We start from the raw sequence: 25013 nt of genomic DNA on the forward strand, positions 1-25013 counted from the left end.
GTATGTTGAAGGATTTTATTCATGGATAGTTGATGAATATAATAGATCTGACAAGGCACACCTGTGGATTACCGCTATAGCCAAAGGAAGATTGCTTATTTTCAAATAAGCACATTTCAAACAATAACTCTAACAACTTGGTGTTACTTTCATTTTCCTTCTCTTTATAAAATTCCTATGTTTACATTGTGATCAAAAATTCTAAAGTGTTTGTAAGCAATCACCCTTTAATCTTGTTCCCATCTTTATAATTTGTCTGAAGAAGGAATAGATTTTCTTCTGCAGTTTTTTAATGTAAAATAGTGTGCAATTCTTAAGGATCATTGAATTGTGTCGCATTTAAGTAAACTAGATTAACTTGCACTCAATACTTATAGAAATGCTGACATATAGCAGGGGTCAGGAGCATTTGAACACTGATTTTTACACAAAGTATTTTTCTGCATCTGGGAAGCCAACACTGCACAGTTAAAAACGGTTGTCAAAGTTCATTGATAATCAGTGCAACAGAATTGTTTACTAACAGCAAAGACAATTCAGCCTAAAAAGATCACCATATTCATTGCTTTTGAGCCCTCAGTTCTATATTGTGATGCTTACATCAAAATTCACAATGTTACTTGATCCTTGTGTGTGGTTAAAATAAAACTTTCAAAATATAATCTGAAGTAATAAATGTACACATGTGCTAAGAATTTTCCTAAAACCGTTAGTGTTCCCACATAATTTGTAGGGACACAGTACTACTCAAATCTGGACTTTGACATGCATGTTGGAGACAAAAGGTCCAGTTGGCATAATTGGTATGAAAAGCCTTCCGCTATAAGCTGTGCAACAAAAATTATGTATTGCAAACATTCACTGAAAAACAATAAAAGCACAAGAAAGAAATTTGAGTAATTTAAGTATAATGCAAATCAAAATAGTCTACATAAACAAAGCTGGTGGCAGGGGGTGGGTAGCAGAGAGGCAATCAACTTTTTCCAGTTAAGAAACAGCTTGCTATGAAATAGTTTCATTCAAGTACCCAATTACTATGTTTTCAGAACTGCAAGTTACTCTCTTGGCAGACATCCCACATCTGTGGACAAATTCGTAACATTTGACACACTTGCAAGACGAAGCTCCGAAGCCTTAATTCCGAAAACAAAACCATTGGCCTTGCATTACTTTGTGAAGTTAAGAGTGGCAAACATCTATATTTAAACAAAACCAAGGACAGAAGAAAACAGTTTGTTAACCAGACAAACCGAAGAGAGAATACAAATACTACCAAGTCAGATTTTTGTTGTCATAGTTCATAAAATGGTAGAAGATTATAGTAACATGGGGAGAAATAATTTATAACAAGCAAAGCAAAGAGAAGTGTGAGGAAAAGGCCATTTCAAGGTTCCATTCCAAGCTGCACTGCAGCCACGTTCCTTTGTTCTGATGCAGAAGGAATGTTCACATCGATGGAACAAACTGAGGGGGGTTTGGAGATGTACCTCACACGCACCAGCAGGAATGCTCAGGAGAGGGTAAAACAAACTATATTCCTTAAATATCAGGACAACAAGGAATGGGCCTTGATCCATCAGTGAAGAAATCGAATGCTCATTTTTTGCTCTACATCCACCTTCTCCAAAACCTGCAAAAAAAGTAGAATTGTTAACCATTTGTCACAGGAATCGAATTCTCTCTCAACATTTAGACCTTAGTCTTTTCTTAGGAAGCCATTCTTGTCAGCTTTCCTACTGCATGTCCTCTTGTGCTGCACAACTATTTTTTGTAGATCTTGACCTAGAGGTCATCAGTAATATATTTTATGGAAAATGAAAGCTGTACTTAGCAACACTTGCATTTGGAGTGTATTTAATTGCATTTATGGAATTCAAGATGATCCCTGGGCAGTCTATCAAAGCACTAACCAAACTAAATCAGCTTAATTTCAAGAAAGGCTCCTGTATCATGTACCCACAGATCATGCCTTGGAACAGCATGCAAAGTTGTCACACACTAAAAATATTTAGAAAAACTAACGTGTCTAACAAGAATCATTTAAGCAATTAAGATAAATTGCAATTGTTATGAAGCTGAAGAGCACACCTCTGCCAATTTATGTTCAGATATGGGAAATAGCAAAATAACTGAAAAAATTATGCACATAAGCCTTCTATTCATTTGATTGCCCATCTGATTCGGAAATCCAAGCACTTAATTAGGTTTGCCATAATAAACATTGTTTCCTGACCTTAACAAACTCTGCAAAGGAGATTGCACTGTCACCATCTTGATCAGCCTCCTGGATTGTTCTGTCAGCAATGCTGCCCAACTGTTCATCCGAGATGTTTACGCCAACCATCATCCGCAAAACCTGCAGTATACAGAAACCCCAAAAGAATGCAATGTTAGTGTTTAACAAAGAATATGCTGTAAGTGCTAAGAAGGCACCAGACAAGTAAAGCTATTATTTTAAGTCAACCAAGAGAAGTTCCAGGACCAGCCCAATCAGGCAGCTGGTTTTAAATATCACAAAACAGCAGCAATTATTGCTCCCAAGGAGAGGTGCTTGGGACATTTCCTGATTCAGGTGCCAAAATACCTTAGCTGTCCTTGGCTGCTAGGTACTATACACCTTGACTTGTGGCACAAACCACCATTTACTACACTGCCTCAAATAAAATATATTGAGGCAGTTTAGGGAAACTTTCTAGAAATAAGGAGATCAGTCCAGGTTCATTGAATAACGTCAAGTGCACCACTTAAAAATACAACTTTCATCTCAAGAATTCTCACACCAGCAAGTTAACAATTTTCAGAAAGTTCTCCGCTTTTTTCTCTGAGCCACCCTTTTAGAGTAAAAATTTGCTCACGCCACACCAATTTTTTTATTGATAAGAAATACACTGGAAAGCAAAAAGAAACAACCCCTAGCAGTGCTTGACTTATAACACAGAACACAACTATTTATAATGTGATTATGGGACATCCAGATAGTATAAAACAATACAGCAAGCCATTGTTACACAAATCAAGTATGGTGTTCTTTGAATGAGCAGCACATTGGTGTGAAATGCTCAAATCATGCCCACCTTGCTCCTCAGTTTGTCAAACAAACCACACTAGGAGCTTAGCTTTGTGTGCAAACCAGTACTTGTAGGCTAGTTCTCTCTAGAACAACCAGAAGAGCTTCATGATAAGCCCTAATAGTTTGTTTGTAACTATGGCATACCATGGTGTACAAACCTTTAAGTACCTTCTCCAGTGCTACAAGATACTCCACAGGTTATTTCTGGGCTGTTCTGGGTTTCAGCATTTGTAGCAGTGTTTTGGGTTCACAGAATACCTTTCCCCACCACCGAGAGCACAGCTTTATAGGATTGGAGCTGGCTGCTGGTTTTGAACCAGAGTATATTTTTCATTGTTATAGCAAGGAGAGTTTAGCCTCATGACATACATTGGGTGAGGAATGTTTGACCTGTGTGCCAATTTGAGCCGCCAAGCTGTTTTTCCAAAAGCACACCCATTTGCCCATGAGCTGACATCACTACTGAACAGGGTTTAATCCTGCACTGGCTACACAATCCTGTCCCCAGCATAGAACAGGGTCACACAGCCTAGGCAGACAAGAGGAGATTAAAGATTGAGCAATATCTGTGTGGGTGTGGGGATTTAAAATGGAGGGGAGAGATTCACAAAGTCTTTTCTTACCTCTGCTGCTACTATAGTTATATGTTATATAATGCCTATGTATTATAATAATTTAGTATTATCATTCAACCAGACTTTACCTTAAAGGCTAAATAAGACAGTCATCCGAAAAATTTGCATTAATTTATGGGCTGCAAAAGCTAAACATACCTGAAGCAGCTCCTCTCGAGAAATCTTGTCATCTTTATCTAGATCATATAGCCGAAAAGCAACTAGAGGAAATAAATTCAAGATTATTTATTTATATACTGCCCTTCATAGGGTATTTTACAAAATCAAAACACCTAACATAATACCCTCTTCTACACAGCTCAGTCCACAGAGCATGAGACCCTTCATCTCAGGGTCATGGGTCTGAGCCCCACACTGGGTGAAATATTTCTGCACTGCAGGGGATTGGACTGTATGACTATTTTTCTATGAAGAACAAAAACCAATAACCCCTTCCTACGAACACATTGGGACGCGGGTGGTGCTGTGGGTAAAAGCCTCAGTGCCTAGGGCTTGCTGATCAAAAGGTCGGCGGTTCGAATCCCAGCGGCGGGGTGCGCTCCCGTTGTTCGGTCCCAGCGCCTGCCAACCTAGCAGTTCGAAAGCACTCCCGGGTGCAAGTAGATAAATAGGGACCGCTTACTAGCGGGAAGGTAAACGGCGTTTCCGTGTGCGGCTCTGGCTCGCCAGAGCAGCGATGTCACGCTGGCCACGTGACCCGGAAGTGTCTCCGGACAGCGCTGGCCCCCGGCCTCTTGAGTGAGATGGGCACACAACCCTAGAGTCTGTCAAGACTGGCCCGTACGGGCAGGGGTACCTTTACCTTTACCTTACGAACACATTAAAAAGCCACAGATTGTTGAACCAGTCGTGTTGCTTAGGAACTGCCATAAATGGCAGAATGTTGAATAAAAATACAAAAGAAAATAAAAAGTAAACTGTCGCATTTTGGTAGGGAATTTCTGGATAAGGGGAAAAAATGATATATAGGGGAATCCCTGCTTACGCAGGGGGTCTGCTCTGGGACACATGCAAGTATGTTCCAGCCTGCTCCACCCCCTTGGGCCCCAAAAAAGGCATGAGTGTGTCAGCAGTCGCACGCATGATCATGTGCGAATGGGAGGTGCCTGTACTAAAAATCCCCGCTTTCTTTCCCACTGCTGCCATATACAGAATACATTATCGAACCACTGTAGACCCAGAGCAATGTGTGCCCCCATACTACAAACACTCTTCCCTTATTCTTCATAGTCATTGACTACTGGCAACCACAAAGACACCAATCAGTTAAAACTTGACTGTTCCTTGAGGTGATCATTTTTAAGAATAGGAGAGTAACTGTGCTGCATCTGACTAAAGGCCTATCTTAGGAGTATAGAGGGAACATAATGGACTCATTTCACTGACTGGAGAAGACATTTTCAGGTTCACTCTAAATGCCCAAGAAAGGAAATTTTGCTGTCCCAAAATAGTTATGCTTAAATTCTTGGGTGTTTTTTTTCTTTGACCAGTTACTGATACATGCTAGCACATTAAACAGATTTCTTTTTCCTATCAGGCAGTAATTTATAGAATGCTTATATAGAATGCCTATATTTACCAGGAGTCATGAAAAGTCAGCCTGCTTCTACAGTTTTACCAATAATTTAAGATTTGTTGAGTATCTTATGTAAATCTAAGAATATTATAAAGTAAAATGTGAGGTCATGGAAGATATATTACGATGATTCATTTAAAGCAGCACCATCAATGTGCACAGCATTTTCCAAATACAATTATTTCAGTACCATGTACTTAGGCTTGGTTATAGGCTTTGTTACATTAGGACAGAAATAAATGGCTGTGCCCAACACTGTAGCACCATGCACACAACAGACTTCCAGGCATGCAATGGAATTTCCTGTTCCTCTCCTGTCCCTGTGCATCCTCAAAAACAGCTGGGGGCGGTATTGAGGGACCATCCAGAGTAGATTTTGGGAGGAGGAAAGAAAATGGAAATTCCATTGGATGGCTGGGCTACAACTCCCATCAGCAACAGCCAGTAAAAGTGACAAAAATCCACTTTCACTTAGGTAACTTTCTACTCTTGTTTCCATAAGATTTGTATCCAGGTTTAAACTAAGTTTAAAAGAAGAGGAACAGATTCCAAGCTGCAGGATTACAAAGAAGAATACAAAGCAGTACAATTAGCCTGAATAGATGTCCAATTAAAAATGTCTTACAGTACAGCTTGTTGCTCCGACTATTAAGTGGTTCTGGCCCATTCTGGTCTTTGCTTTTCTCATTATCCTCAATGGGTCGGAAGTGTGCCAAAGTCCTCATGAATCCACGAAAATTCACCTGGTCTTCTCTAAACCAGAGAAGATACACACAATCATATTACATTTTGCAAATCCATCAAGCAATATACTTCAAACAAGAATATCCAAACAAATTTACCAGAGTTTGGAGAATGCAGTTTCATATTTTGCTGTTATTTTTCTATAATTGTTCCATGTACACTGTTTTGGTCTCTCTTCTCAGCTGTTATTTTATTTTGCTGTTTAACTGAACGTTATTGAACTACCATCTCAAAACTATAACTTAAACTATAAAAATCAGTCAGCCTTCAACAAGTACCAACCATCCCAGATCCTTAGATTAGCAGGGGAAGTGCTTCTTACTATTTTTGCTGGTTCTTGTTGGCAGTTGTACATTGACATGGGATAGAATTCTCTCTGTTGTGGCTCCTCAACTGAGAAGTTCTCTCCCCCTGGAGGCAGTATTGGGCTTCTGGCACCAGGTACTCACTCACCTGTTCACACAGGCATTTGGAGATATGCTGCTATTCAAAGTCTCAGTGCAATTTGCTGCTCCAAACATAACTATGTTTTTCCTTCTGAAAAATTGGCTGACTTTGTAGCCTTGGGGCTCTGTGCTTCTTTGAAATGTGCTCTCCCTACCTCTTGTTGATGTAGGAGAGAAAGGTTGATGGAACTTCTTTATTACTGAGCAGAGGTGCTTGCCTCCACCCAATCAGCAGGGGGAAGGATCCTGGCAATTACAACTGGCCAAAAATTTCAGACCCCTGCTTAGAGCATCAACTGTGAAAGGTAGTCAAGGTTTTACTTCTCAGCTAGTGAAGGGAAATTGGGAAGTGAAGTAGATATTTTTGGTGCCATTTGATAAATGTGGCAGAATATAAACAGAACTAAAGCGTCTAACAAATACCTAATATTAATAAAGCTTTACTTTGAATAGTTAGTAACTGATGCTCCAGTCCCCAATATTGTATCTGAAGTCCAGCACATTGTTTTACGGTGTCAAGAATAGAATACAAGAATCCACATCTTAAATTAGTCCTAGGAGCACTTCACACCAAGCAACGTATTATGAAGAAACACTGTGCAACTTACCCTTCTGGAAAAAAGGCATTGATAATCCGGTCCCCCAGTGGGTTGATGGCAAGTTCTGGAATGCGCTGGAAATCTTCACGGCTACAATTTCAATGAAATCTACATCAATCCTTTAATAGAATAAGATCTCTGAACACCCATGTTAAACATTCATTTTTTATAATAGGGCTGATTGAAATTTATGGTTCAGATATCACACAACAGCTATGAGGGGTTTTTTAAGGTGTTTTTTTTTTTAAGTAAAGATCCAGTATGTTAAGCTCATTGATCATGAAAATAGTAAACCTCAGATCAAGAAAATGAGTTTTGTGCTGCGTACTTTTATATTTTCAGTTCATGACACCTATCACCAATAGAAAAATCCCAGTTGTGTAGTATTAATGTACAGCTATATAGATTTTTTAAAAAGAAGGTAAAGGACCCCTGGATGGTTAAGTCCAGTCAAAGGCAACTATGGGGTGTGGCGCTCATCTCGCTTCAGGCTGAGGAATCCAGCGTATGTCCACAGACAACTTTCAGGGTCATGTGGCCAACATGACTAAACCATTTCTGGTGCAACGAAACACCGTGACGGAAGCAAAAGCACACGGAAACATTGTTTACCTTTGTGCCACAGCGGTACCTATTTATCTACTTGCACTAGTGTGCTTTCGAAGTGCTAGGTTGGCAGAAGCTGGAACAGAGCAACTGAACAATACTTTGCAGATAATTTGCAAGTGTCTTCAGCTTTGTTTGCTCTCCCTCCTCCGATAATAAATGACCAAAAGCCCTGCACAAACCAGCTTCACCTGTATCATTCCACTTAGAGGTCAGCTAATTATGCAAAGCCTAGAGGGACACCCCACGGCTAGACAATCAAAGAGGCAAAGTAAACAAATAACTGGTAAGCACTTTTCTTCCTTCCCTAACCAGTGAAAAAAAAGGGGGGGAGAGTTTTTTTTCTTTCTTTTCTGGTGGTGTTTATGTTGTTAGTTCTCCCTAAATAGCTTTCCTCCATATTAAAAACGAAGGGTGTTTTTTTTATAATTTAAAGGAGACTATCTTTTTGCTTGCTTTCCCTCCCTACCTCGCTTTGATAAAAAGGGAAAGATTGGTGGGATGAGGGCTTTTGGGGAGAGCTGGCTGTCTTATGCTGAAATGGGTACTGTATGAGAATGATGGGGAGGGTGTTTTTCAGTAAGTAGTGAAAGCAAATGTGTGTCTACTCACATGCAAGCCCTATTGGATTCAATGGGGCTTTCTCCAAGGAAAGTAGAAGTTACTTTAGTTGAAATCAGTGGGGCTTATGCATGCAGAGATTCCACTTAGACCTTTGAGTGGGGAAGCAGATGTCATGGGGAGGTACGACGGGACCCTCTGCTACTGTGGGGAAGCGTGGCACACCCTCCACTGCTGCAAGGAGGTATGGTGATACCTTCTGCCCCTGTGGGGAGGCCCAGCAAGGCTCTCTGCCACCACAGATACATAAGATTTATCAAGATATCATGATATTTGGCTGGTGATATTACTATGATGTTGAAAACCAGCTATCACCCAGCCCTACTCACCACCGCTGAGTGGATTCGAACCACCAACCTTCCAACTGGCAAACCCAAGAGGCTCAGTAGTTTAGATCAGTGATTCCCAATCTTGGGTCTCCAGCTGTTTTTGGACTACAACTCCCACCATCCCTAGCAAGCAAGGCCAGGGGTCAGGGATGATGGGAATTGTAGTCCGAAAACAGCTGGAGTCCCAAGGTTGGGAAACACTGACTTAGACCACAGCATCACCCGCATCCCTGTACAGCTATATATAACCATCCTGAAAAAAGGCTGCCACTCAGTGCTGTGTTATGTATATCAAAATGTGTATCAGTTTAATTCCTGAGGCAGGTAACCAGGGCAAGCAATAGTTAACTTATTTTGTTTGGGTAATTTATCTGACACCAGCTTAACCTTGGCTGCTGAATGTCAGCCAAAAGAGGAACTTTTTACAGCTGTTCTGAAAGTGCTCAGGCTTACTCTGATAGATATCTAGGTGAAGGTTCATCTGCTCTCAAGGACATGGGAAGGAGTCAGCAAGAATGACTTTATGTATCTTTGTTTGGATTTGGCACACAGATGACATGGTCAAAGCATTGCTCTTAGTTAATCTTAGCTGTCATGATGATATAAAAGTAGGTGTATGGTTTATTTAAGATCACACTTCTCCTCCCAAGTTTACATCACTCCACATCTATCTAGCAACTAAGACTACTATGCACTACTACTATGCACTACTATGGGACTTGCTTCCCAGTCAACATGCACTGGATACTCTATCCTACTTATGATTTCTCAGTATCTGCAGTATGCAACAATAAAATAAATATATCCATTTGTACTTACTTGCTGGATATATTCAGCATCTAATAGGAGTTTAAACTACTTAGATTCATTATTTAGCCATGATAGTGTTCTTTAGGCAATCTTAGTACCTGGACACTATTTATTGTTTGGAAGTATTATATATTTTTTCTTTTGCTTGAGTCAACCCACCTGATGTGATGCCCTTCATAATTACCCTTTGATTCACTATGATCTGTCTACGGTACACTTTTGTACTCCATGGTTCAAAAACTATAATCAAGGATTGCTGAAATAGTGGGTTGAATTAAAAGCAATACATTTCCTATATTTACCACTTTGTACCAAAGCTTGCAGTGTAGAAAGAGATCACTAGAATCCCCTCATTTTAAGAATGCTCACACTATGAATGGCCTCTGGAATGTGACAGAAGTCTCTGAAGTATTTTTTGCCCATAAAACTCAAAGGAGAAACCCCTCAACAATAGAATATATGCAGAATCTGGTGTGTTGATCCTACAGTAGGCTTGAATCAATCTGACTCCAGCTACAGCCTTGATTTCATGGAATACTAACCTCTTAAGCATCATCTTCCATGTACATCTAGCACTGTCAAATGGCTCTTTCACTTTATATTTCAATAAAATAAATTCTATTTCCCAGTTCACATAGCAATTGTTCTTTCTTTATGCAGCCATAGTTGCCAGTTCCAATTTGCAACAGGGAATTATTAGCTAAGGAAAATAATACTTCCAAAGCAGATGCATTGTTCCTTGGGAAGAATGGAGTAGCAAGTCCACTGTTCACACCACTGTTCATTCAGGAGTGACCCAGTGGGAAAATTCAATGCTAATGGCCCTCAAGGCCTTTCTAAAATCTGTAAAGTCTTGTTTACAGACAGCTTCAGAGGATAGTAAAAAGCAATGGGGCAGAGAGAATATCATCTCTGCTTCTGCCTCAGCCACTATGAATTAGCATATCCCAAAAATTGTTTCCACCTATACATAAGGTATAGAATATCCAAATTCACTATGCCAGTGGCTCCCAATTAGTGGTTTGCAGACCCCGGGGGGCCATGTATCCCACCCAGGGGGTCCGTTGTACTACTGACATAACAAAAACTACCATAGAGATATGAAGATATTCAAAAATAGGGAGTCCATGGCTTAGCTTTTAAAAAACATGTGTCTGCAGTACAGTATTTAGCTAATTGGGAACCTCTGTACTTCAGAAAATTTAAGCCTGATACAACCTTTGAGGCTGGGTTTTTTGTTTAGTTTTTAAAGAATCAAGTAAGGTGATTCTGTTTGCAGTTGATAAGAGCCAAGCAAGTCTAGTGACTTTGAACCAAACCAGATGTGACCCAGGAAATCTGAATAAGATTTTTCACTTCTCTCTCATATTAAAGACAACGGGGTGTGAAATAATTTGGATAGGGACTGGTGTGCTGGGGGAAGTGTTATTAATAATTTTACCTTGTGCCATTTTCCTGATTTAAACAGCACTCAACTTTAAACTGCTATTTACCCAGAAGGGGAAAAACAGCAATTTCCAATGAAACATTTAAACTGGAGAAATTGCAGTGGGGGAAAAGTTACCCCAAGTACTCCACCTCCCCTTGGGTCCAAACAGTTTGACAGATATATGAAAAGCAGCAAATCTCCTGTTACATGTATGTGTCAGACTCTCCAGTGTTCTAAAACATACCCTCCCTGTTTGTAAAGATTCAGCTTCTGAAATCTGAATACATCAGCTTCTAATTTCTATATTTTATGGCTTACCTTAAGGTTAAACATTAACCAACTGTAACTACTGAATTTAAAATCTATTACTGTCATTCCTACCAGCCACTGCGCTTATGAAGGGGACATTATCCAAGTAAGAACACTAACTGGAAAACACTACACACATCATAAAAGTAAATGAATACTGAAAAGCAAGCTGTGCTTTTTTTTTAAGCAAAACCCACTTCACCTGGCTTAGACTGGAACTTACAGGAAATATTTTCTTCTGGTCACATGCCATAGAACACTATCCAACAGGATCTCCCATGAATTAATGCATTTTTGAAGCCTACTTGCATGCTTTCATTGTGCTTATTCTGAATCACAGAAATCCAAACATCTACTCAATAAGTTGCTCTGCCAAACCATATACTTTACACATATTGCAGCATATTTATAGAGTGGGGCATACCTTCAGCAACACTTCCACTTTCTGTAATGTCTGAACAGAGAGACTGCACCACAGAACTAGCTCATGTTTGTACTACTACTTCATTTTTATTTCAGTTTGACTCTTCCATCTTACTTTACAGTACCATCAATACTTATTCAAACATTTCATCATAAGAGAAAGTGACAAAAAGTCAAGTTTATGAATTAATGAGTTGTCCTGCCTTGCTCAGGTGACATAAAAGTATATGGTTAATACTGTGATCAGCATTCCAATCTATTTACAAAGAGGTTTTTTAAATACTAAAAGTTATTGTTTCTAGACTTTTCTGTACTAAGTTGCTCCTAAGATTATATCTATTTCCAAATCCTCTTCACTTCATAATCCTCTCTTGTTTAAGGCAAGTGATTAACTCCAACTACAGGAGCCATATATTTTGTTGGATTTAAGGGAGGATTTGTCAGCATGTTGGCGTGAGAACTGGGTCTGATCAGTGCCTAGATGTGTAATTGCCCAGGAACCACATATACACTGCCTTTGGTTCCATGACAGCAGACAGGCAGGATATAAATGTAAATATAAAATATATATATAAATATAAATATACATAGTGGGTTTCAGTTTAAAAAGAACACTTTGTTTTGACATTAATATCTACATCAATCTGGTATAGGCTATAAGGATGGCATTTTAGCCATTCTGGAGAGTCCATAAGTTTGAGAAATAGCAGTCTGCCCTGAAATCAGTCAGGGATTAAAAGCCACACTGCAATTTGAATTTTTATTCCTACAGCCACTCCCAAATTAACCAACTCACTAGAAATTTTGCAGTTCCATACTTAACATGAATTTATGATCTTTTCTCTTGCTTAAACTGTTTTGGCTCAAAATATAGGGAAGACAACTTGGCAGGAGGTAACAAAAATGATCTACCCTGTATTCTAAGCTGAAACAGTTTAAGTAAAACTCAGGAGTACTGTAGTACCTTAATGATTAGAAGATTCATTATTAAGGCACAATGAAGTGGGCTCTTGTCTATAAACACTTATACCACAATAAAACTGTTAAGCCTTGATGGTGTCACATGATTCCTTCTTGTTTTTATAAGCTGTGTAGGCCAGATATGTGTCTCTTACAAATTTGGAAAATGATTTATGGAGGGTGGGAAAAGGAATAAATGTTCTCCCATATGGAAGCGGAGGTTTATTTCTGTTCTTATTTTCATCATGTATTTTGTTTTTTATATTGTAATTTTATGTTGTGAACCACCCTGAGATCTACAGGTATAGGGCGGTATACAAATTTTAACAACAATAACAACTGCTTTGCTGTTCTCAATTCTGCTCCTCAGCACCTTTTAAATGGTGCTGCCTTGAAAGCTTTGCTGAATTGCAGGGGAAAGTTTTTAAAGGAAATGCTGTACTTCTACTGTGATGTGCATTGTTACGTATGCAGCTCATTTCTCATCTCCACTAGTATTACCCAATTATGTATATGATTATGACAATTACGACAAGGCTTGATGTTCTAAATTCGACTATGTATTACTGGCTCCGCTCTTTTGTTCCTTAAAACACAGCTTCAGACATGCATTTTGGAGGAAGGGGGCGTTGAACATGGGACCCTTGTACAAAGGCTCCTTACACAATTTAGAACCCAGGGTTTGGGATTGCAAAGGGGAAAGTCTATGTATGTAGTAGACCTTCCTCCCAACATATACAGGGCAGGGGGGGCTGAACTGGCAAGTAATGCAACAGTGAGAGCTGGGCCGGTAAGTGCAGTCCCATTGTCCCTCACATGATTGTAACTGCATGAAGCATAAAACCTGAACAGGGATTATGGGCTGCACCCAATACACTCAAACAACAGGAATTCTCTGGTTCCTCCTTCCCCCACTGCATCCCAATGTGTGTCCCAAATAGCCTTCTGGGGATCAGAGGACTCTCAGGAAATGCATGGAATGGGAGGAAGAGGGCTGCAGCTAGAGGGGGTAAATCAAGGGAATCCTGGCAGAGGCAGTGAGCAAGTCAATACCGTAAAGAACTAAGCAAAAGCAGTGAGTCAGGACAATGAAGTTTGCTAAAGAGTACATACCTAAGAGTGCCATTCTCTCCTTTGTCTAGGCTGGTAAACCGACTGTAAAGACGAGTAATCTGACTGTGGGAAACTGAAGCAAAAATAAATTAAAATTTACAATTGAACAGCAACATTTTAAAATCAATTAATCCACACTACTTAATACAGAGTAATTTCATTACATTTCAGGGGTCAGGACATTGATTTTGCTGGATGTTTACATTTTAAAATGACTTCCATTCAGATTTTAAGTCCTATTACCCCTCTATTGGTAAAACATTTCACTCCTTTATTAGTAAAACCAGGGCTTTTTTTCAGCTGGAACTCGCTGCAATTTAGTTCCGCCACCTCTCAGATGGACGCCATTGCCATTCTAAGACAACGAGGGAGCCATTCATGGTGAGTTCCAGTACCTCTTTCTAGACAAATAGCATTTGGTAAAACATTTCACTAAACAGACATGTCTTAAGAAGAGGTATGACATAGGTAAATTTATTACAGCCTTGCAAGAAAGTCCACAAAACATTTCCAAGGTTGCATGATGTCTAGTGGCCTATAGCTAACGAATACAGTAGGCCTGCAGGTGAGGAACAGATATATTTTCCTCTCCCATCAGACTACCACATTTTTTTGTTGGTTGTAGATGAAAGTGCTTCACTTTTTCTGTGACCTGCACAGAAACCAAGTGGACAATCTGTCCTTCCTTCACCAGCTCACCAGGATGGATTCCATACACTTGTTTGCAACCAATTCCTTGTCACCTATGGCAACCAGGCAAAGGCCAACTACAAGGCTGAAGTACTAACTAGTCCACTGACTTGGCTAAGAGTGAAGCCTGTTCCTAGTCTCTCTTTAAATGCAGACAGTTCTGGAGCCCTAGGATACCTCAGCTTCTGGATAAAATCTAGTTTCCTTTCCAGCTGAAAGTAGTTTAAAGTTTAAACCACTCAGCTGCCAACACTGCAAAAAACTCAATTAAAGCAATTCCAAATGGTTTTAAAGCATGCTAAATTGAGGAAGGAACAACCTTGTTAACTCCACAGAACACGAATCAACTTGATCTCTCTTTAAAAAACTGTTCCCCAGGGCTCTGATAAAAGAATACGAATACAGTATTCTAAATTTTCTGATCTATCATACTGGTTTCAGTGACTAGCTTTACCTAGCAAAAAATACTGTAGATGGCAGGTTTCAATGAAAATATGGCACATCCTCTCCTCACTACCAATAGCCTTTTAAGTTGCTAAGGTAGATCTCCCTGGCTACAAAGCTCTCCCTGAAATAGTTATTTTTAATTTTGATGATTAAATTTGCAGGTTCCATTTGCATTATTCCCCAGCAAACTATAACTTTAAAACAAGAGTGTGTCTGAAACTTTAAGCAGCTAAGGTTACAAGACTAGGTTTGTCTTTTTCTCTTGATATTAACTAAGGAAACATCTGAAAAAGTGTTATGAAATGCAAACATTCCAGGCAGAAAGTTTAAAAAAATTATTGATACACATAATCTGGATATTGTTCTTGTCTGACTAACAATCACCACCATGTAATTTACATTTCAAAGTCCACATGCAGTGGCCTATTTGCCAAATAGCTGAAAGAACCATTTTAATATTACACATGGTATTTATAGTTTTGTCATACTTTTTTTGTAATTATATGCAAAACCACATATTTTTACTTTGAGTTATTTGCAATAAGACTCTTCTTTATAAGTTAACGGACATGGGGCTTTATGACACACAGTATGTAAGCCACATTTAATTAAGTGTTTGACAGCAAGTTGGGGGTTTCCGACATTGAGATGAGCTTGCAAAAATTCTTATTACAAAAACTGATGGTGTAATTAATTATGAGTGGGATCTAACTGGTGGCCTCGCACTCAGACTTTTGATTCAGTGAACACCTCTGTTAATGGAAGTGGAAGGAATAATAATAATAATAATAATAGGGACGCAGGTGGCGCTGTGGGTTAAATCACAGAGCCTAGGACTTGCCGATCAGAAGGTCGGTGGTTCGAATCCCCACAACGGAGTGAGCTCCCGTTGCTCAGTCCCTGCTCCTGCCAATCTAGCAGTTCGAAAGCACGTCAAAGTGCAAGTAGATAAATAGGTACTGCTGCGGCGGGAAGGTAAATGGTGTTTCCGTGTGCTGCTCTGGTTCACCAGAAGCGGCTTAGTCATGCTGGCCACATGACCCGGAAGCTGTACGCCAGCTCCCTCGGCCAATAAAGCAAGATGAGCGCCGCAACCCCAGAGTCGGTCACGACTGGACCTAATGGTCAGGGGTCCCTTTACCTTTACTTTTTAATAATAATAATTTATTATTTATACCCCGCCCATCTGACTGGTCTTCCCCAGCCACTCTGGGCGGCTTCCAAAAAAATATTAAAATACTGTAATACATCAAACATTAAAAGCTTCCCTAAACAGGGCTGCCTTCCCAAAGTGGGCTTTCCCAGACAGTCCCCCAATCGTCTACCCTTTTCAAAAGGGTCCCCAAACCCTGGAGCCAATTTTTGGGGACACTGGGGGCTGCAGCAAGCAACCAGCTTTCGTCCATTAGCAGAGGCATTCAACTGATCAAATACCTATCCATGGGCACAAAGGTACCAACTGGATTGACCCCATGAATTTGATAATTATGATAAACAGCTACCTGATCTGTTTCTTAAATAAGCCTTGAGACAGTAACTGAAACGTATCCTTCACCAAAACAAAAACATAAATTTTTGCATAAATTATATGCAATGAGATTGCCATCTCTAACTTCTCTTGCCAGAGCAATAGCTGTGCTAGTCTCTTGCGATGAAGACTGTTGTGGTACCTTAAGGACTTTTAGCATAAGCTTCCATGGACTTTTCCATTAGATGCTGTATCTGCTAAAGTAGACTGTAGTCCAAACAACTGCTTGTGCACAATGAATTTGTTAACAATGTTGTTTTTTGTAATGAATCTTGCTTACGATGAAAAACAGAATCACTGAATAAAGCACAAAATAGCAACACTTACATGCACATTAAAGTTTCTGATTTATAATGTATTTATGTGTAGCCTTGCCAAGACCATAACTCGTCTGCAGTCTTCATGAAGTGTGATCTCAACTACAGCAAGGGCCTAATCTCAAAAAATAAATATCAAATTCAGCCAATGCCAAAGCCTGGCTTTGAAAAGCACACAATTAACATCATACACTTTGATGTAGTCTCTGAAGTCATTGTGTATCTTAGCAAGTACATGAGAAATGTCCCATAGCAAGACATTGTAGCTGGCATTACGAACTGCAGGTGTTAAGGATGAATGACTCCCAATCAGCACCTCACATAACTGCTCTTTCATTAAAACTAGGTACATAAGCATATGATAGACATAAGCTATCCTTAGACACTGTTTCACAGCAATAGTATCTGGAATGCACACTTTTCTAGAAATTGCTGCTCTGACAGGCTGCCAAGATCATTTTCTATGATGGCTCATTCCTCTATAGTTGACTAAAAAGGTACTACATAATTTCCAATTTTGATTCAGATTTTTCAGTTGATGTCTCAATTCCAGTCTTCTGACCTTTTCTTAAATGTTTAGTGATCCAGACCTTTACTGAATAAACAGTATTCTTCAGGTACTATTTCTGCTTCTTGCCAGTAAATTTACTATTTTGGCTCATTTTTAAAAGCCTTCGCATTTCATACTAATATATAAGTAAATGTATATGTGATGTCCATACAATATTGTTGCTGCTGCTAACATCTTTCTCAAAAATATGCTGATCTGAGAAAGTTGTGCTAGTTTATTTTACCATAAGCCACATACAGACATCCAACAAGAAAATGTAAAAAGCAGGGATGCTTTTTGCTAGCCCCAAACCACTACTGAATATAAACCATTGGGCTGCTTCTATACACCTTATGCTCCCGCTAATAATTCTATTTATTAAGGGTCAAATAATTGCATAACATAAAATTTAGCTTTCCGAGAATAAAGCACTACTCAGAATAGTAGTATTAACCTAGGGGTAGGCAACCTAAGGTCCGTGGGCCGGATGCGGCCCAATCGCCTTCTCAATCCGGCCTGCGGACGGTCCAGGAATCAGCGTGTTTTTATGTGAGTAGAATGTGTGCTTTTATTTAAAATGCATCTCTGGGTTATTTGTGGGGCATAGGAATTTGTTTCCCCCCCCCCCAAAAAAAATATAGTCCGGCCCACCACATGGTCTGAGGGACGGTGGACTGGCTCACGGCTGAAAAAGGTTGCCGACCCCTATACTAAACTGATAGCACTATGACGACAAAATCTAATTGAATTTGTTTTTCTTAGTGCCAAGTTTGTACCATTGAACCAGTAATGAAAAAAATCAGTAGCTACTAGAGCATTAAACTATGTAATATAGCATGTATCACAAGGAGCAATAATTAGTGACTGTAGCTTTTGCTTAGTTTCCTCTAGAATTCCTCCTTACTGTGTTACTCTCAGTAAGCCTATCAGTATAGACATGCTATATCCCTATGGTAAATACAGTAGTTGCTTACATACACAAAGTAATTATTGAAAATAATATATTATTAGCTTCTTTCATTGCAATTAAACAATTGAAAAAGGTGAGCTCAATCATGCAATAAGGCAGTAATCCACAGATCACCTGGCACTACCAGGAACTGCATGTTGGCAATTTAGAAAATGGAATGTCCTGACTGAACTTTTGTACTTTCACGTTTCCTATTTTTTCAAGCGAACTAACTACATGCTACATACTAGGAATCAAATATCTGTAGATGGATATATTGTCATTTGCTACTAGTCAAAACAGTAGACGGGATTTGCTAATACAGAACTGGGGTAGGAAAAATAATAGTCATCTGTAACTAGTCTGTAGCTATAACCTAATAGCACATTTGTTTTCTGTTGTATTTTTGCCCACTATATAACGTTCTGTTGGGCTATGGGAGATGTACGTTACTAAGCCATGGAGCCATCAAGAGGCCTTAGGCAAGTTGCTATCTGAGCCTCAGAAAACAAGCTCTAAAATGAGAATTCCAACAATATCATGTGGGTGTTCATCTTTGTAATAAGATAAAGGCTATAATGTTTTACATCAAAAGTGCCCTAAATAAAGTTGTGCTAAAGACTATCAGAACTGCTTACACAATTGCTTCAGGGTGTCTCATGGAAAGGAATTTATAAATGAAATAAAAAATGTTAACTAGTCCTTTGAATGCTCCAGTGCATGTCAAGAGGAAATGCATTATCAATCTATACATAATGTGCCACCAATGTGCATGACACTTAGATTCATAGAATTGCAGGAGGGGCACCTTCAACACTTTGAAAGAAAATCTAGAATGCAGCAAGCAACACTTCTGATACAGGTTGGAGCATTCACAACACAAAGAGGCTTGATTTAAGCTAGCACTTGTCCTGAATGCTTACCTCAGAAACAAGCGTAGCACTTGTAATTAAGAGGGCCTGTATAGAGTTATTTTCCCTTCTCTACTCTGCTACAACTCACATGGAAAGAGCTCCTACAAGGGCTTTACACTCACCATAATTATATGGGGCAAATTAAGCAGAATAATGATTTTAAAAATCACTAAGGCAGGATAAAGTAGGATAAAAATGCTCATCCGACCCACTGTCAGGTTGAGCACTTGACTTTAAAACAGCACATAGCAAACTAATGTTGCAACCATTTCGAAAGTTCAGATGTTGCCGATTCATCAAGGAGAGGGCAACTCACAGTAGTCAGACGTAAAAAAAACCCCTCTCTTTTCTTACAGAAGGCTACCACACACACAAGGTGTGTATTCGGTCGGAATAGTATCGACGCCTACCGGTAGGTGCCAAGTTTATCAGGTCGGTAACTATAGGCTGCGCCTCACGCAGCATACCTTGTACCAGAAGAGCGAAGAATTTGGCAACCGGGCAACTTGAAGAGGAAGGAGACACGCCTTTGGGAACATGACCTTTCTCGTCACGCGGCAAAAGGTGGTGACCAGAGGCAACAGAATGTGGGGCTCCTGTGCTTTTAAGAGGTGCGCAGGAGGAGGAAAGTCGGCAGGTGCCACTTCTCACTCCCGAGTCCTGTGACAGGATAAGCGGCACCTGCCGAAGTTCCTTTCCTTTCCCACACAGCTCCCAGGCTGCGGGCGACCCCGCCTCAGGCCAAGCCACAGGCGCCTCAGTCAAGGGTCACCCAATGCCGCCGAAAAGGCTCCCAGGTATATCGGCGAGGAATGGCGGTTGACAAGTAGCGACGCCTCTTCCCTCAGCCCGGACACTTTCGGCCCTGGAAGGTGAAAACCCGCAGGTGGCTCGCCCGCCCGCCTCGCGTTACGAGACCGTGAATGGTTTTCGGCCGCAGAAAGCAAGGCCAGCCCAGCGCCCCCGGTCTCCAGCTGCTTCTCTCGGTACTCACAGCCTGTCTCCTTCTTGATCTCCTCAATCTCCTCGTCCCGAAGCAGCGTGGAAGCCCGGGAGCCCATCGCGGCTGCTGCCTCACGGCCGGACAACCGCCTCGACGAAGCACCAGAGGGACTGCTCTTGGCCTAAGGCCGGCGGTCCTCCGTGCGGCGAGTCGGCCAGCCAATCAGCCGCGCAGACGCTGCGCCAGCGACCGAGATTGCGAGGGACACAGAGGGCGAGAGCGCCGCCCCTCTTCTTATCGCCGCCGCGAGCTCCGCCCCCGTCCCGCCCCCGGCAGTTCGAGGGGGGCCACGGTAGCCCCGCCTACCGCGCGTTACGCCTGCGCAGAACGACCCTCCGACCTTCTCGGTTGCCCTGATCGGTATAATTCTGACGTCACCGTGGGCGGTTTCTAATCGTTCTCTGGGGGAAAAATACCAACTCCAGTCCACAACGGCGATTATATCTACCTTGTATTTGATGAACTTGGCATAGGCATTTAAAAAATATTACACCATTCTATGCTGGTTAGCCTCGAAAGTGTTGAAAGGTAGCGGGTCGTCCCCCCCTCAATTATTGTTTACTTTCCAGTCTGGCGAGGCGCAAAGGACTGTGGGAATTGTAGTCTGGCGCTTACGCCCTCCTAGTGGTTGCGCAGGCTTCGCGGTCTTTAAGCTAGTCATGCATTCATTTCTATGTGAAGTCCAGGAAGTCCTCGTGAGTGGAGGAGCTGTGAAATAATTTTACGTTGCTGGTTTTCAAAATGGCCTCAGCTTTCCTAGGCGAGAGGAAGCTGCCCCTTAGCTGTAGTGTATATTTTTATTTTATTTTATTATTCATTACATTTGTATACCGCCCTATACCCAATAGATCTCAGGGCGGTTCCCAACAATATAGAACTTAAGCTCTTTTTCCTCTGCTGACAGTGTTTTATTTCAGGGAAATGCACAAGAGTTCTCAGACAAAACGTAATAAATAGTGGCTATTCTAATCTTGGTGTTGATAGTCAACAATGCCCATTGTCAAAATTGTTAATCTCCTGACTGAAGGGGCAATCCTTTCACATCAGTTTCTTTATGAGGTGCAGCTACTTTTAATAAGATCAAAGGCAGAGGAAGCAACCTGTTAACACCATCATGGCTCACTTCTAAGGCACCTTTTTGTAAATAAGACTACAAAAAGCTCCTCGGCTTCAAGAGTATGGTATTTAAAAGCTTGCTGGAAGCCTGCAGAGGGGAAAAGGGAGAATTCTGGTTATCTTGCAAAAAGCCTGCTATATTTGTGTGGTGAATGCGGAGCAGCAGGTTCCTATAATCTCGCAGTTTTCTTGGTTTCTGTGTTGGGTGTGGTTTCTCTGCCGGCCTGATCACTTGCATTTGGCTACCAAGGCTGTGGTCCTATCCCCACTTGTTTGGGAGTAAGTTCCTATTTAACTCTATATGGTTTACTTTTGAATAGACGTATAAGATTGCAATCTTATCAATATGTAGAAAGCAATTCTTATTGAACTTAACAGGCCTCATTTTTGAGTAAATCTGGTTGGGATTGTTCTGAGGTTGTGCTGAATACGGCCAAGAATCTCACATACATCTCAATGCCTTGGTATTTATTATTGGATTATTTTATCTTTCATGCTGTTTTATTGTAGCTTGCCCTGGAAGAGTGGGCTAAAAGCACATTTTAGTAGAAAAAATTATAGACTTGAATTTGTCAGAAAAACCTAGATCAGTATGGCACACTCTTCCACCTTAATTTCTTTATATCTGCAGTTTTCTAGATTTTGGACAAGCTAATGTGTCTTCCTCCCACTTCCTTTTCATACCTTATTGTGATAAAGTTTCAAAAACTGTGACACTCAAGAGCTGGTTTATAATCCTTGTGGCACTAGTTTGTCTTAAATTTATTTTTAGAATTAAAATCGAATATGGATGTCATTTTATCCCTTGGTGCTATGAGATTAAATGAGTGCCTAAAGCATATTTCAAGTTCAGCAAAATGTAAGTTTAAGGAGTTGTAAAAACTATGTATGTGTGCATTTTATATGTAAGCAGCGTGTCAGTAATTTCCTCAGTTTGCTTTTATCTTCCTGCCTTTGAATTCTTCCTTCAAATTCTATACGTAATAGACCAATTGCTGGTATCAAAGTGGCAATCTTACAAGATTATTCTTCCTCAGAGATTTGCCAGACCCCAAAATAGAAAACAGTGTCTCTGTATTCTGAAATAGGGTGTGTCATTACTTACAAAACAGGTTTTAATGGAATAACAAACTTTTCAAATACATTCTTCAAAGTCACAAATTCCTTGCAGGCCTACCTGGGGGCTCGAGTGACTGATAATGCTGCTCTTTGTTTTTGCCTTAAACTGCAAAAAGTAAGCAAAACTTTAATTACATATGCACAAAACTTCAGTGATAGTGGTGGGAACTGATCTCTGGATAATGAAAAGTGATGTGATAAGCATTTGATTCTTTTAAATGGGCAGACTTGCTAGTTCCCACACATTAAAACGCTGCAGCTGTGCATAAACACCTCTTTCCATTTTAAAAATATGCTGTAGTTTTGTTTGGCTGACCCCTGGGCAAAAGGTTTCAGATAGTTTCTCCCTTTAAAATTATATTTAGTGGTGGCTTCAAGCTGTATGGAGGATAAAGCTTATCATATTTTACTCTCCAATATCAAGGGATAACACATAGAGTTGGCTAGGGCCATGGTGAAGTGTATTAAATAACAGCATTTACAGGAAATCACCTTAATCCACTTTTAGAGAAGGTGTATTAAAGATACAAATTTGCTCAATTTTAGTTTGCTCAAATTGTTTCCACAGCCCACTAAAGGTGCTAGCTGATTGCACTTTCCAGTATGTAGAATTGCATGTTGAACTGTTATTACTACAAATTGCAAATATCCAAAACAGCTGGATTTTATGACTAACAGAACTAACCATGTCTACTTTTAAGTAGGTCAAATTAACGTCAGTGGGGGTTACTTCTAGGTAAGTGGGTTTAGGATTGCAGCCTTCATGTTTTCTTTCTGATCACACTGGAGTAGTCTTGAATTGTTTAACTTTTCCTGCAACATTAGCCACTTGTTTGACAAGCCTTTTTACATTTAATTTTTTACTGTGCTCTGCAATGTCACTTTGTAGGAAATTTCTCGGCCTGGATTTTTATGATACCCTATTCCGTGGAAAGCCTATTACCGTATTTTTCTGTATAACACACCCCCATGTATAAGACGCCCCCTGTTTTTGGGGACTCAAAATTAAGAAAATGGGGGGAGATTGCCCCCGTGTATAAGACTACTCCCCATTTTTAACATTATTTTTTAGTAAAAAAAAAAACTAGTTTTATACACGGAAATGTACGGTAATTGAAATACTTTTCTTGCTGCAGTTCTTGTTTACCTTACGCAGTTTATCGTTAGTGTCCCTGTTAACTGTAGAATAATTTTTATAATAGTACTAATGATAACTTAACAGAAAGCTTTTCTGTTTAGTTTCTTATTTAGACTGAGCACCAGATTCCTTGAAGGATAAAAAACATAATGGATCCTAGCAGCAATTACCACTTCCTTCATGACATCCTGAGGAAAACTGTGAAAATCACACTGAAATGTGGCACATTCCAAGGGGTGCTTCAACATGTGGATTCCAGCCGAAGCATCTTTCTGAACAGAGGTTCTGCATTTGTTTTGAACTAAATAATTTCCATTGGAAACTGTTTTTTCAACTATTATTAGGGGAGATCCTTGAATTTTCTAGAAGCAATGGTCTATGGATTAGAAGTTTATGTTGGTCTCTCTAATGATTTTCAAATAATTCATTATAAAGCCTCTGAATAGCTATCACACAATGAGTTATTATACTCAAAATTTACAAAAATCTTTAGCATCAGTCAGGCTATGGGCATCTCTCCACTCTTCACCCCAACGTTTCCAAATTTTAGATCTGGCCCGCAGGCCACCAGCTGGTCATCCCTTTTCAATACAGCCATCTGTCGATGTTAGTATTTGGGTGTAATAGTCAAAATAAATTTCTGCATTGAATATCCTTGGAATGCTTACCTACACAATTTGAAATGTTAAAAGCAAAAGGGTTACAAGGGGTGCTAAATAGAATTGCTCCTGTGTTCCAGGACTGCATGAAATACTAGCCCATACAGCTCTTGCTGTTCTTCCTTAGGTTATCTAGGTGATGGTTATTTAAGGTATTTGGATGTATGATGTTACGTGCATATGGGAAAATCCAAATAAAAGAACAAGTATATTGGTAGTATTCCACTGATAGTAGTTCCCTATAAAAAGGTAAAGGACCCTGGATGGTTAAGTCCAGTCAAAGGCAACTATGGCATTGCGGCGCTCATCTCGCTTCAGGCTGGTGGAGCCAGCGTTTGTCCACAGTCAGCTTTCCTGACTGGTCATGTGGCCAGCATGACTAAATCGCTTCTGGCACAATGGAACACTGATGAGTGGCAGAGTGCACATAAATGCCATTTACCTTCCGTCGCAGAAGTACCTATTTATTTACTTGCACTAGCGTGCTTTCAAACTGCTAGGTTGGCAGAAGCTGGGACATGAGCCGATTCAAACCTCCAACCTTCCAATCGGCAAGCCCAAGATGCTCAGTGGTTTAGATCACAGCGCCACGTCCCACAGTTACCCTATATGAGCATGTAAAATGCAGCATAATCCTTTTAAAATTTACTCAAAGGTAAGCCCCACTGAGGCTCGCCAGAGCAGCTTCGTCACGCTGGCCACGTGACCCGGAAGTGTCTCCAGACAGCGCTGGCCCCCGGCCTCTTAAGTGAGATGGGCGCACAACCCTAGAGTCGGACACGACTGGCCCGTACGGGCAGGGGTACCTTTACCTTTACCTAAGCCCCACTGAGGTAATTTGACATATGACCAAATAAGGGTACATGGGATCACAGCTTAATTTCATAAATAGCCCAAATTCCCAGAATCTCTA

At 40.4% G+C, this 25013-nt stretch overlaps 2 protein-coding genes across 9 annotated transcripts in view; one reads left to right on the top strand and one right to left on the bottom strand.

The window, feature by feature from the left end:
- On the bottom strand, positions 1-20215 carry CHP1 (calcineurin like EF-hand protein 1). Its single transcript, XM_083451276.1, has 7 exons — positions 20060-20215; positions 13671-13743; positions 7080-7160; positions 5907-6034; positions 3844-3905; positions 2234-2356; positions 1-1630 (listed from the first exon to the last, which is right to left on the bottom strand). The coding sequence occupies exons 1-7, from the start codon at positions 20124-20126 to the stop codon at positions 1577-1579; spliced, it is 588 nt and encodes a 195-aa protein (XP_083307402.1). The 5' UTR covers positions 20127-20215; the 3' UTR covers positions 1-1576.
- The window catches only part of EXD1 (exonuclease 3'-5' domain containing 1), a 23735-nt gene continuing 18192 nt past the window's right edge, over positions 19471-25013 (top strand). The window contains exons 1-3 of one of the 8 annotated variants that reach the window (XM_083450437.1): positions 20460-20596; positions 21957-22043; positions 23543-23723. In XM_083450437.1, coding sequence (XP_083306563.1) covers positions 23591-23723 — 133 coding nt within the window. In that variant the 5' untranslated portion in view covers positions 20460-20596; positions 21957-22043; positions 23543-23590. Of the gene's footprint in view, positions 19938-20459; positions 20858-21443; positions 21464-21956; positions 22044-22355; positions 22419-23542; positions 23724-25013 lie in introns of those variants that run through there. The other 7 variants (XM_083450439.1, XM_083450440.1, XM_083450436.1 and 4 more) reach the window with 7 other exon arrangements.

The sequence above is a fragment of the Podarcis tiliguerta genome (genome assembly GCF_965153285.1).
Source record: "Podarcis tiliguerta genome assembly, chromosome: 1".
Lineage (NCBI taxonomy): Eukaryota > Metazoa > Chordata > Lepidosauria > Squamata > Lacertidae > Podarcis > Podarcis tiliguerta.